This window comes from Pelophylax lessonae, assembly GCF_965119305.1.
Source record: "Pelophylax lessonae genome assembly, chromosome: 13".
Taxonomy (NCBI): domain Eukaryota; kingdom Metazoa; phylum Chordata; class Amphibia; order Anura; family Ranidae; genus Pelophylax; species Pelophylax lessonae.
Window position 1 is genome coordinate 137,895,228 of NC_138780.1, and position 11,606 is coordinate 137,906,833.

General features: G+C 42.0%; 1 protein-coding gene across 1 annotated transcript; it reads right to left on the bottom strand.

Moving 5' to 3' along the window:
- Positions 1-397: 397 nt before the first annotated feature.
- Positions 398-9,360, bottom strand: DACT1 (dishevelled binding antagonist of beta catenin 1). The gene is made up of 4 exons (XM_082275040.1): positions 9,049-9,360; positions 5,759-5,891; positions 4,017-4,172; positions 398-2,966 (listed from the first exon to the last, which is right to left on the bottom strand). The coding sequence occupies exons 1-4, from the start codon at positions 9,343-9,345 to the stop codon at positions 1,093-1,095; spliced, it is 2,460 nt and encodes an 819-aa protein (XP_082131166.1). The 5' UTR covers positions 9,346-9,360; the 3' UTR covers positions 398-1,092.
- Between the last annotated feature and the right edge of the window lie 2,246 nt (positions 9,361-11,606).

Consider the following 11,606-nt stretch of genomic DNA (forward strand, 5'->3'; position numbering starts at 1 on the left):
TCGTGCAGACTTTAAGATTTTTGTTGTCCGACACCAGAACGGCCGATTGTTTGACAGTCAGTACAGATTTCGGCCGACAGCAGATTAGCAAGACTGGGCATGCTCAGAAAAGAAAAAATACAAGGAAAGTTAACCATCACGACATCACTTCTGCAGTCGGCTGTTGGCCGACAAAATTCGTGTGCAGTCTTTTGCAGTTTGACAGCCCTGGACAAAAGACGGCCGATCGTTCGGCCGACGATTGGTACGTGTGTACGGGGCTTTACTCTTGATTGTTACCTGGTGTAGGACCGTTTTGAAAGAATACCATTCTCCAACTCAAATAATCTGGATGCCAAATGGTCATGTAAGCAACATACTTTGCTAAGAGAAAAAGGCTGACAACTCAGTATATATAATTTTTCCTTTCCAGTTTAATAAATTTAAACAGCATTAAAGCAGATAGTTTATAACCATGTAAAATGTGTTATATAATTTACAAAATGTATAAAATACAAGTGGATTATAGCATACATGAAAGCCATAGTACAAAGCGTATGGAAACCAATACTATTCATGCATAATGCATAGGGTTTGATGAAAGTGACCCTGCCTTTAAGCTCCAAGAGCACCCGTGTAATACTCAACCACTTTGCAAGTTTGTAATGCATCACCAGATTTAAAAAAAAAAAAAAAAAAAAAAAAAAGGGAGGGCGGCTGGCTAGAAAGATGGAAATATGTACAGCAAATGTGTAATTCCTTCTGTCAAACAGAAAAAAGGTGCCGATTCAGATGGAATGTTAAGATAGCATACTAGAACTGAAGGACAAAAATAAGATTTATGATTAATCGTGGAAGAGTAATCATTTTGATGGATGTCGGAGGCCTTTTGTCGAGACACGTTAAGATGGTACTCTGGAAAAGTTCCCAGAGTCTGCTTAATAGCAGACTAATGGATTCAGGGTCTGTACTAGTTCTTATTTAGGCAGTACGGGAGGAGAAGTTTTCAGAAGTCCACATAAGTTACTGTAAACTTTAAATATTTGCACAAATGGTACAGCTTTATTTACAAAGACAACAAGGGTCAGGGACAGTAGGAAAACATTTGATGTTTCAAACTGTTGTCATTAACTTTAGTGACCCAGATCGAAAGCGAAGAATTTTCTTCTTCAAGTTGTGCGAGGCTTTAATTTTGACAAAAGCTTTGGCTGTTGTTTGAAGAGCAGCAGCTGTGGGTGTTTGCATCGGAAGGGTATGTACGAACTGCGACCAGATAAGTCCACCACTTTCATCAGTGTCACTTGATGTTGTGCTTTCTCCAACAAACTCAACCTCGCTCAAACTAGACTCACTATCACCAAAACAGTTTGTAGTATAGTTGCTCTGTTCATCTTCACTGGTGTCTACAACAGTGGAGTGAAACAGAGACTCACATTCGGCAGAGTACTCAGAGTCACTTGCAATGTAAGCGTACGGGCTGGCATAAGGAAGGGGCACATGTGCATAGAGCCCAACCATCTCCCTTTGGTGCCGCCGCCTTGCTCTCCGTAAGGCCTCTTCATAAGAAATTTCAGCTGATGACTTCCACCTACGGTAATCACCCCTCTTGTGTCTTGGTTTAGCCAACACAACATCCTTTGCATGTCCATGAGGCTTGCTAGCAGGTTTGCTAGCACCTGCAGTTTTTCCCACAATAACACTTTCTACAACCTTCTTACTTCTTGGAGAAATCTTCCTGACTTTTTTATTTGTATCCAAGTCATCAGGAAACCGACATTTTTTAGCTACCACCTTCCCCTTTTCTTTTAGCGTCTGAGAACCATTTTCCACAACATGCTGCACATTGGATCTGTGTTTTAAAGTTGAGCTCTTGACAATCTTCACATTTTTGGTTGACTTATGGAGTCTAACACCCTGTTGTTGGGCTGGTATATAATGTGCATTTACCAAAAGTCCTTCATCAAGGCTCTGAGAAGAAGACCCTTCACTCTTGAAGTCAAGCGGTGGCCTCTCATCGTGAGATGTATAAGAGCTGATTGTGTTTTTGGGTGAAATTCTTTTTGGTGGTTGTACAATTTTAACTTCCTGAGGAAGTGAGGTGATCTTATGAGTTCCCGTGGGAGATCCATTACAAAGAGGACTGGTAACATTAGAAAAGTGACTGGTAACTGGATTAGGATTAACATGCAGTTCCTTTTGAATGTTTGATGTGCCAACCCCAGGACCCCTGCCAAGATTTTGAGGGACAGATTTCACAATGTTCCATGAATTGTTTTGGCTTTGTAGTTCATTAATGTTACTTGGCTGGTAGCTGGAGGCCAATGACACTTTTTTACTCTCCAGCTGTTCGTTTTGAGTTTCTTTCAAGCACGGTTTTAGAGTGGGGTAAGTGCCATTATCCACAGAGGTTATTCCAGAGGAATGTAAACATGGCTGTTTAGAATTCTTCAAGTTAGTGGTGCTGGTATGAGTGATACCACCAGTCTGTTTGACACATATACTCCCATGTCGTAAAATGCCTTTGGCTGGGTCCACATTTACACTTGTTCGAGGTTTGTTAGTCCTTATGGGATGCGATTTCTTCTGTATGACACTTAAAATGTACCCATCCAATTTTTTACTGGAAGAAAAAGGAACAGAGCAGGGACTACTCTGTGGTAGTAAAGAGTCTTCAGGTTTAAGTGCATCAAGTTCAGGCACTAAGCAGTCATTCATATTGGCTGCCATCTCCTCTTCCTCCTCTTCAACCTTCATATTACCCATCATTGACATCAAAAACATTGGGCTCTGCACAGCCACTGCATGTAGAGGGCTTGGGTATCGATAGACATCATTGCCATTTTTGGAGACCAGATCACACTGGTACTTGGGATGAACATCAGCAACGACTTCAGCGGTATTCGAATGGGGTGCGGAGAAAGAGCGCCTAACTGTGCCTGTACTTTCACACTGGCCTTCTCTGTAGTCCAACCATTCAAAGAAGTCATCTGAAAGATTGGACAAGAAGCATTAATAGGATAAAATATGGACATTTCAGATTATATAGAACATGTACACTTAGCAATAGGCATATGAAATACATCACAATATACATCTTTGTCTAACTGCAACAGCTGCCTACCAGTAAATTTGTAATAGTTAGTATATTTACTATAAATGTATTGGGTTTCTCACTTCATATTAAAGCCTCACCCTACAAATCAAACAAGTAGAATTTGCTTCCGATTATCATGCACTCTAGTAGGTTATTGGGATATCAAAACCTGTAAGCTACCCAAGACTGGCGCCAATAGTGAAAGGTCCCTTTCTGCTGAATAGGATGCCTCAATACGAATAATCAAAATTCTGAAATATATGTATAATAACCACTTTTCTAAACCAACTAGGAGGGACTGGGCTGTAACCATTGAGGCCCAAATATACCAACATCCTGTTAGATCTGACCTATTTTACACAGTTTTTCAAACATTCACCTTATTTGCCCACTAAAAACCAAGAGTGAATAATAGTTTTTATTAACAGAATTTATCAACCAAAAGAAACAAAAAGAATTTTCCATTAAGGATGAGTGGTTCACATTTTTTTTTGTCTTGAAAATAGAATTTTAAGTCTTTGCTCAGTTGAGAAGAGTTACTGTTTTGTAAAATTTTATTAATGCAACAGAATAGCATTAGGATGCAAAGTGTTTCAATTACAGAAAATGTAAATCATAATAAATTGCAATAATGTACATATTATATATATATATATATATATATATAAAAAAAATACGAACACACTTCTCAAAGCTTATTATAATAATACCTCTAAAAAACATCTGCCATCTTTTGGTTGCCAGTGGGATGAATAACCAGTACTAAGCTTCTTGTAGCTCTGAGAATTTTGAGGCAAGATCCCTGCAGTTGAGCCCTCAGGTCCACCCAGCTGCAACAGCCTCGGGATAAGACCATAATTCTCTAAAGTTAAGAAGCTAGGACTAATTTTTCTTTTCGTAAACTACTCAAAAAAAAAAAAAAAAAGTAAGGACATAACCCTACCTGCTGATCTTGGCTGACCATCTGTAAGATTTAATGATGCTTCTAGAGGGCTGCAAAAGCAGGTGCTGGACTGACAGCTGGATAAACACTCGCTGAAGACCGAGTTTGAAGAATTGGAAAGAGATCCTGATGTCCCATCACTCAGCTCATAAAATCCTAAAAATAAAAATACATTCTCAGAAAACAAATCCATTGCAGATGTACAAATGAATTACTGTTGACTTACAAAGAACAAAAGAATACATTAAAAGCGCTACACTACCAGAGATTTTAGTGTTAAAAAAAAGAAACTCCACATTATATCTAGTGAATAGATAACAAGTAATTGCCTTTTGTTCAAAATTTACAACAGTTCTTGCAAACAGTGTACAAGGATGATCAGTGTTTTGTTTAAGTTGTCAAATCTCCTCCTTGTCAGCACATAATGCACTAGGTAATATAATCTGAACCAGTCTACCATCTCACCAATAAACAGCCTGGTTGTCCATGCCTTTATTTAAAGTATCAAAATCCGAAAGGAATGTTTTTAGAACAGTTGTATTCGGTTAAAATCACTCCAGTGCTACCAAAATGTCAAATGCAGTAAGGACCTTTGTGGCATCATCCACTGGTGCCAAGCCATTCTGCAAAGGAGACTGCCACTGCCAACTCCCAGAAGCAGTATTAGTTCCAGAGAAGATGGATTTCAAGAGTCAGGCATAGTCTACGCCTTCTAAAAGTAGAGTCCATCAATTCTTACACTTTAAAATTTCTAATAAATTTATGTATACACTAGTGTAGAGCTGTTCCATATTCTGAAGGACATCCAAGAAATTCTGCAAGCATATGACTATCCAAGGAAAGTAGGGTCAAGCAGTTCAATCTACCAGGAGAGGGATAGGACTATTGCCAAGTATCCACCCATGGAGGCCATGGCTACACAACTTTTATTACAAAATTACCAAGCCCCTGCTATGATCACCTCTTTACAGACCCCCAACCTGGTTTCAAATATTGTGATAAAGCACAGCAAAAAAAAAATACAAAAGAGGCCTGCGTTTTCATTGGCTATCAATACAATGTCTAGCCTTCTATTGAGAAGATGCCTCTTTTCTATGGCCAAAACCAACTGTGCCAAATGAGTCAGATCTGATTAATTGGCAAGTATATTTAGACTTTGAAAAAGGAACATGTTACTTTATTAAAAGAGGTTATAAACCCCTGCAAAAAAAAAAAAAAAAAAAAAAAAAAAACCCCCACAAAACACTCCCCTGTAGGACAAAGGCATAATGAGCTAGTATGCATACTAGTTCATGATGTAATACTTACCTTAGAGCGAAGCCCCCTGCACATCGGTGTCACCTCTGATGTTTCTCCCCCCCCCCCCCCCACGTTCCTTCCGGGTTTGTGGACTCCATCCATGTGACATCACTGCACCTGGGAGCCACCGTTCATGGCACAGGGCTCGGAAGGAATGGCACCAGTGGCCGTTCCTTCAGAGCGCATGCGCCAGTGATGTCACTGGCTGCATGTCATGTAAATATCCCCTAAACAGTACACGTTTAGGAGATATTTACACTACCTATAGGTAAGTCTTATTATTGGCTTACCTATAGGTAAAATGTTTACTTCCTCTTTAAATATTTTAAGGCTTGAGTTTGACCAAAGCTAGGAGGCCAGGGAAAAAAAGCCCCGCAGACAAAGGATTCTTTAGGAATTTCATTTGGAAGCAGTACAGATTTCCTTGCAAAGTATCAGCTTACCTGAACTGGGCCGGCTGTCCGTCTCAAGATGTTCCTCAGCCGTCTTCTCAACATCGATCTTCAGGTCATTAATCTGCTTGTCCAGTTCATGCAACTGACTTAACAGTCCAGCATCCCTCTTTCGTAAACAGTTCTAGGAGAGAGTGCATGGATTAGCATCTGCCAGAGGAAAGGTCAATATAAAAACCATATAAAATAGAACTATAATAAAAAATGAAATAAATATTGAGAGAGATATAGCGATATATATCTGCATAGAGTTTGAGTTTGCTAAACAGCTGCACTCTATATTTAGCAAAATACATTTTATACAGGTTCTAAAATTGTATTATCTGCATTACCGATGTAAACATCTTACATAGCTGCAGAACATGGTGGTCATTTATGAAAAAAAAAAAGGGAATTTTACCTATACAAATGCATTTTGTGAAAGTGAACTTTTATTATTACCATTATGAATATTGTACATTATAGGCATAGATTTCATCCTGTATTTGACATTTCTATAGATCCTACCCAGAAAAGGAGTTCAGTGAAATCTTTGGGTCATATCTATACAAAGCAGGGTCATATCTATACAAAGCAGTTTAGATCGCAGCCAGACACGGGGTATACACAGTATTGTGTAGATATATCAGCTACAATTGCTTTTAACTATGGATAGCTACAGATTTTAATAAAGGCAATCAGAGAAACAAAGCACGTTGTAGTAGAATCTCATCTCCAACTGTAGCCGAAATTTATTTTGTTGGAGGGGGGAGGGTGATAGACCATAGATTGTACCTGGTGACAGACTAATCAATAGCTATGTGCTCTTGACGGAGAAGAAGTTAATTGGTTTGCATGTATGGGGTAGTCCTTTGTATTGGCTATGCTCTCAGCTGACATAGGACCCTATTGAAAAGAACTGCCTTGCCTAGGGCTTAAAGAGAAGGATGTTCTCATTAAAGAGATCAGAGGCGCCCGGCTTCTCCAATGCCCCACTGGCATCCTCTAGTGGCCACACTTCATTCGCTGATTTGCTTCCAAATAAGGACACTTTTTTTTTCGCCCAAGAGACCTCAAGTCCGTTATTCGGGCAGAATTAAGATCCTTCCAATGCCAACTTCAGAATATCTTCTGTTACATTAAATGTGCTGTTTGGAGTGAAAAAGACCATCTACTGGTGGCAGATTATGCCTATGGCTACAAATCCCTAGACGGTCAGGTTACAGAAAGGGGAAGCTGGCCAGGGTTAGCAGCTCCCTGTGCAGGACTGCTGGGCGTCAGGCTAACCTCTGGATTACATGGGGGGACAACTGAAAGGATCAGCTGGAGATAGAGGGTCATTGAGAAGACCAGCCTCAGAAGTACGTGGAACAGCACAAGGCTCTTTGTTCCCTCTAAAATACCTGCAGTTTAGACCCCAAGTACATTAGTAGACCTCTGCATGAACATAATACAGTAAATGCTCAACTACACCCCCCCTCCCCCCCAGTTCCCCTCCCCCATCAGCTGCCAGAATACAATCCTACACTATTTACCCATAAAAGTCCACAAGAAACCCTGCTCACCTGCCATGACATATTGTACTATTTCATCTGCAACCCATTCTAATTCCACTTCCCAATTTTAACATGGTCATTTAAGTCCACAACGCAACTAAACATGCATTTCAGAACCTTTAATTGTATGGGGGGAAAAAAAAAAAAAAAAAAATTTTAATATATATATATATATATATATATATATATATATATATATATATATATAAATAATTTTTTTTTTTTTTTTTTTTTTGTGTACTATGGACAGAAACATTTGTAGGATGAGATATGCAATTCACTAAAATCTGATGAATAAGCAATGCCTGTGCATGTATACCTTCCCAGTCTATTGAGCCTATATATGCCATAACCCTGAGCTGTACTACTACGTGACAGTCTGAAGTGATCTGCCGTCTACTACAGTCTTCTGTGTCTGCTATGTCCCACAGAAATCCATTGGATGCAAACAAAGCGATCGCAAAACATTGCAGATTTTAAATGCTCATCAGTACAAAAAATAAAATGTATGCACTACCCTCTGAGAATTTTTTTTAAACATATATATCCCTTCTCCCAGTTATCTCTAGTCACTTCTGCATTTTTTTTTGCCACCTTTTCATGCACCTTTATTAAAAATCTATGGAGCCAAAAACACGCAAAAAAGCGCCTGCACCTCTTTAAGCAGCAAGAAAGTGTGCTGCATAGGTGTGGACAAGCCCCTTAGACAATAAGCCCCCATTCACATTTTTTCATGCTCGGTTTCCCATGCCTGTCTACACTCAACATGCACAATTCCACTCTTTTCGGTTGTCGTGTTCACACATTTGCCCTCCGCTCAATGAAAGTACAGTGTATGGAAGCATTCTTTGCCCCCATAGATATCAATGGGTGCGTCTAATGCGCAAACACACACACATTTGTAAAACTCCTCTAGAAGGGGCTCTCGCCTCATTGCCCAACCTAGGAGACAAACACTGGAAGCTGGATACATGTGCAAAAGCACTCGCACACAGCTTGCAAAGCAGAGGAAAACAAAAGATTAATGATGATAATATAAAATGTATTAATAGGATAGATAGATGAGATAGGAGAAAGAGCTAGAATCCGCTCTACTGGGGTGTGAGTGCTGGCTTAAGGCTAGGGTCACACCTCTGTGTGTAATATATATATATATATATATATATACATACACACACACACACAATGGTTTTGGTCCCCTAGACATAACACGTAAAAAAAAAAAAAAAATATATATATATATATATATATATATATATATATATATATATATATATATATATATATATATATAATTTATTTATTTATTTTTTTAAATAATAATAATAATAATAATAATTTTTTACATGTTGTCATGTCTAGGGGACCAAAACCATGTTGCACCAAAAGAAGCGCCTGTGGTTCCTTTTGAGCTGCGCAAAAGTGCGTTGCACAGGCGTGAACTGCCCCTGTAGCCAATACCAGGCTTCCTCTTGCCAGGTGACAAATCACACAGGTGTGAGCAGGGACCCCTCTTTTTATTTTGGTCCCCAATTTTCAGCACTGGACAGTTGCAGAATAATTTCCAGCAGTATTTAGAAATAGACCAGTGGCTGAGAATGAACGGTCTGTGGACACCAGCAGCAAGCTGTCTCTTGAAGCCATCTGGAAGGGGGTAGAACCCATCTGGAAGGGGGTAGAGTGCACAGGATGGGAGCCCCCAGTACGGGTGTCCAGCACACACACAGCACCCGGCGGACTACCTACCAATTGTTTTTTGAGCAGCAGAATATTTTCCTCCAAGAAGCGCTCCTCCAGGCTCCGGGGGTTGTCACCTTTCCCTGCAGGGTCCGTACAAGCCGCGGCCACCCCGGGGCTCAGCGCCGCCTTCACCAGGATCTCCTGCCGGTGCCGCAGGTAAGCCAGCTCTCCCAGCCCGGCCAGGGTGGCTTCCAGGCGCTCCCGGGTCCGGTGCCTCTCCGAGTCCTCCGCCTTGTCCCTGCGCCGGGGAGAGCCGTCCTGTGCCTGCCCCGAGACCTCTGATGTGCCTAGGAGCGGCTTCATCCTAACTAGAGCATCCGCTGCGCTCCACCATGGACCGGACTCTCCGAGGATGCCAATACTTCCAGCAGAGGAGGTCAGCTCAGCGCCTGGTCTGCAGCATGATATACGGAGACCTCCTGCACCCTCCCTCGGTGTACTCTGTACTCTACACTCCGCTCCTCCACCTTCTCCAACCAACTCTATCCGTCTGCTGAACACCCAGCAAACACACTCAGGCTAAGTAACCGGAGCCGTGACGTCAGCTCAGCCCCGCCCACCCTGCACATCACATTGGCTACAGCGGAGAAAATGTCATTTAATGAAACATAGAAATGTTACATTTCGAGCAATAGGTGCAAATAGGAAGCCAAGGGGCAGAGAGTATATATATATATATATACTATGTGTATAAAGTATGTCTCTAGCAAAGGTGTGTTTGGTACAAATTACAATGGGGAAGGTTGGAGCGATGGGGTTCAACTTTCCTGGTATGGGGGGAGGGGGGGGGGGCTCAGTGTGAGACTGCAGACATGTTACAGGAGATGGTCAGAGAGTTTAAACATGTTACAGGAGATGGTCAGAGACTGCAGACATGTTACAGGAGATGGTCAGAGAGTGCAGACATGTTACAGGAGATAGTCAGAGAGTGCAGACATGTTACAGGAGATGGTCAGAGAGTTTAAACATGTTACAGGAGATGGTCAGAGACTGCAGACATGTTACAGGAGATGGTCAGAGAGTGCAGACATGTTACAGGAGATGGTCAGAGTGTGCAGACATGTTACAGGAGATGGTCAGAGAGTGCAGACATGTTACAGGAGATGGTCAGAGAGTGCAGACAGGTTACAGGAGATGGTCAGAGAGTGCAGACATGTTACAGGAGATGGTCAGAGAGTGCAGACATGTTACAGGAGATGGTCAGAGTGTGCAGACATGTTACAGGAGATGGTCAGAGTGTGCAGACATGTTACAGGAGATGGTCAGAGTGTGCAGACATGTTACAGGAGATGGTTAGAGTGTGCAGACATGTTACAGGAGATGGTCAGAGTGTGCAGACATGTTACAGGAGATGGTCAGAGAGTGCAGACATGTTACAGGAGATGGTCAGAGTGTGCAGACATGTTACAGGAGATGGTTAGAGAGTGCAGACATGTTACAGGAGATGGTCAGAGTGTGCAGACATGTTACAGGAGATGGTCAGAGTGTGCAGACATGTTACAGGAGATGGTCAGAGTGTGCAGACATGTTACAGGAGATGGTCAGAGAGTGCAGACATGTTACAGGAGATGGTCAGAGAGTGCAGACATGTTACAGGAGATGGTCAGAGAGTGCAGACATGTTACAGGAGATGGTCAGAGAGTGCAGACATGTTACAGGAGATGGTCAGAGAGTGCAGACATGTTACAGGAGATGGTCAGAGAGTGCAGACATGTTACAGGAGATGGTCAGAGAGTGCAGACAGGTTACAGGAGATGGTTAGAGAGTGCAGACATGTTACAGGAGATGGTCAGAGAGTGCAGACATGTTACAGGAGATGGCCAGAGAGTGCAGACAGGTTACAGGAGATGGTTAGAGAGTGCAGACATGTTACAGGAGATGATCAGAGAGTGCAGACATGTTACAGGAGATGGTCAGAGAGTGCAGACATGTTACAGGAGATGGTTAGAGTGTGCAGACATGTTACAGGAGATGGCCAGAGAGTGCAGACAGGTTACAGGAGATGATCAGAGAGTGCAGACATGTTACAGGAGATGGTCAGAGAGTGCAGACATGTTACAGGAGATGGTTAGAGTGTGCAGACATGTTACAGGAGATGGCCACAGAGTGCAGACAGGTTATAGTAGATGATCAGCGAGTGCAGACATGTTACAGGAGATGGTCAGAGAGTGCAGATATGTTACAGGAGATGGTCAGAGAGTGCAGACATGTTACAGGAGATGGTCAGAGAGTGCAGACATGTTACAGGAGATGGTCAGAGAGTGCAGACATGTTACAGGAGATGGTTAGAGTGTGCAGACATGTTACAGGAGATGGCCAGAGAGTGCAGACATGTTACAGGAGATGGTCAGAGAGTGCAGACAGGTTACAGGAGATGGTCAGAGAGTGCAGACAGGTTACAGGAGATGATCAGAGAGTGCAGACATGTTACAGGAGATGATCAGAGAGTGCAGACATGTTACAGGAGATGGTTAGAGTGTGCAGACATGTTACAGGAGAGGGTCAGAGAGTGCAGACATGTTACAGGAGATGGTCAGAGAGTGCAGACAGGTTACAGGAGATGG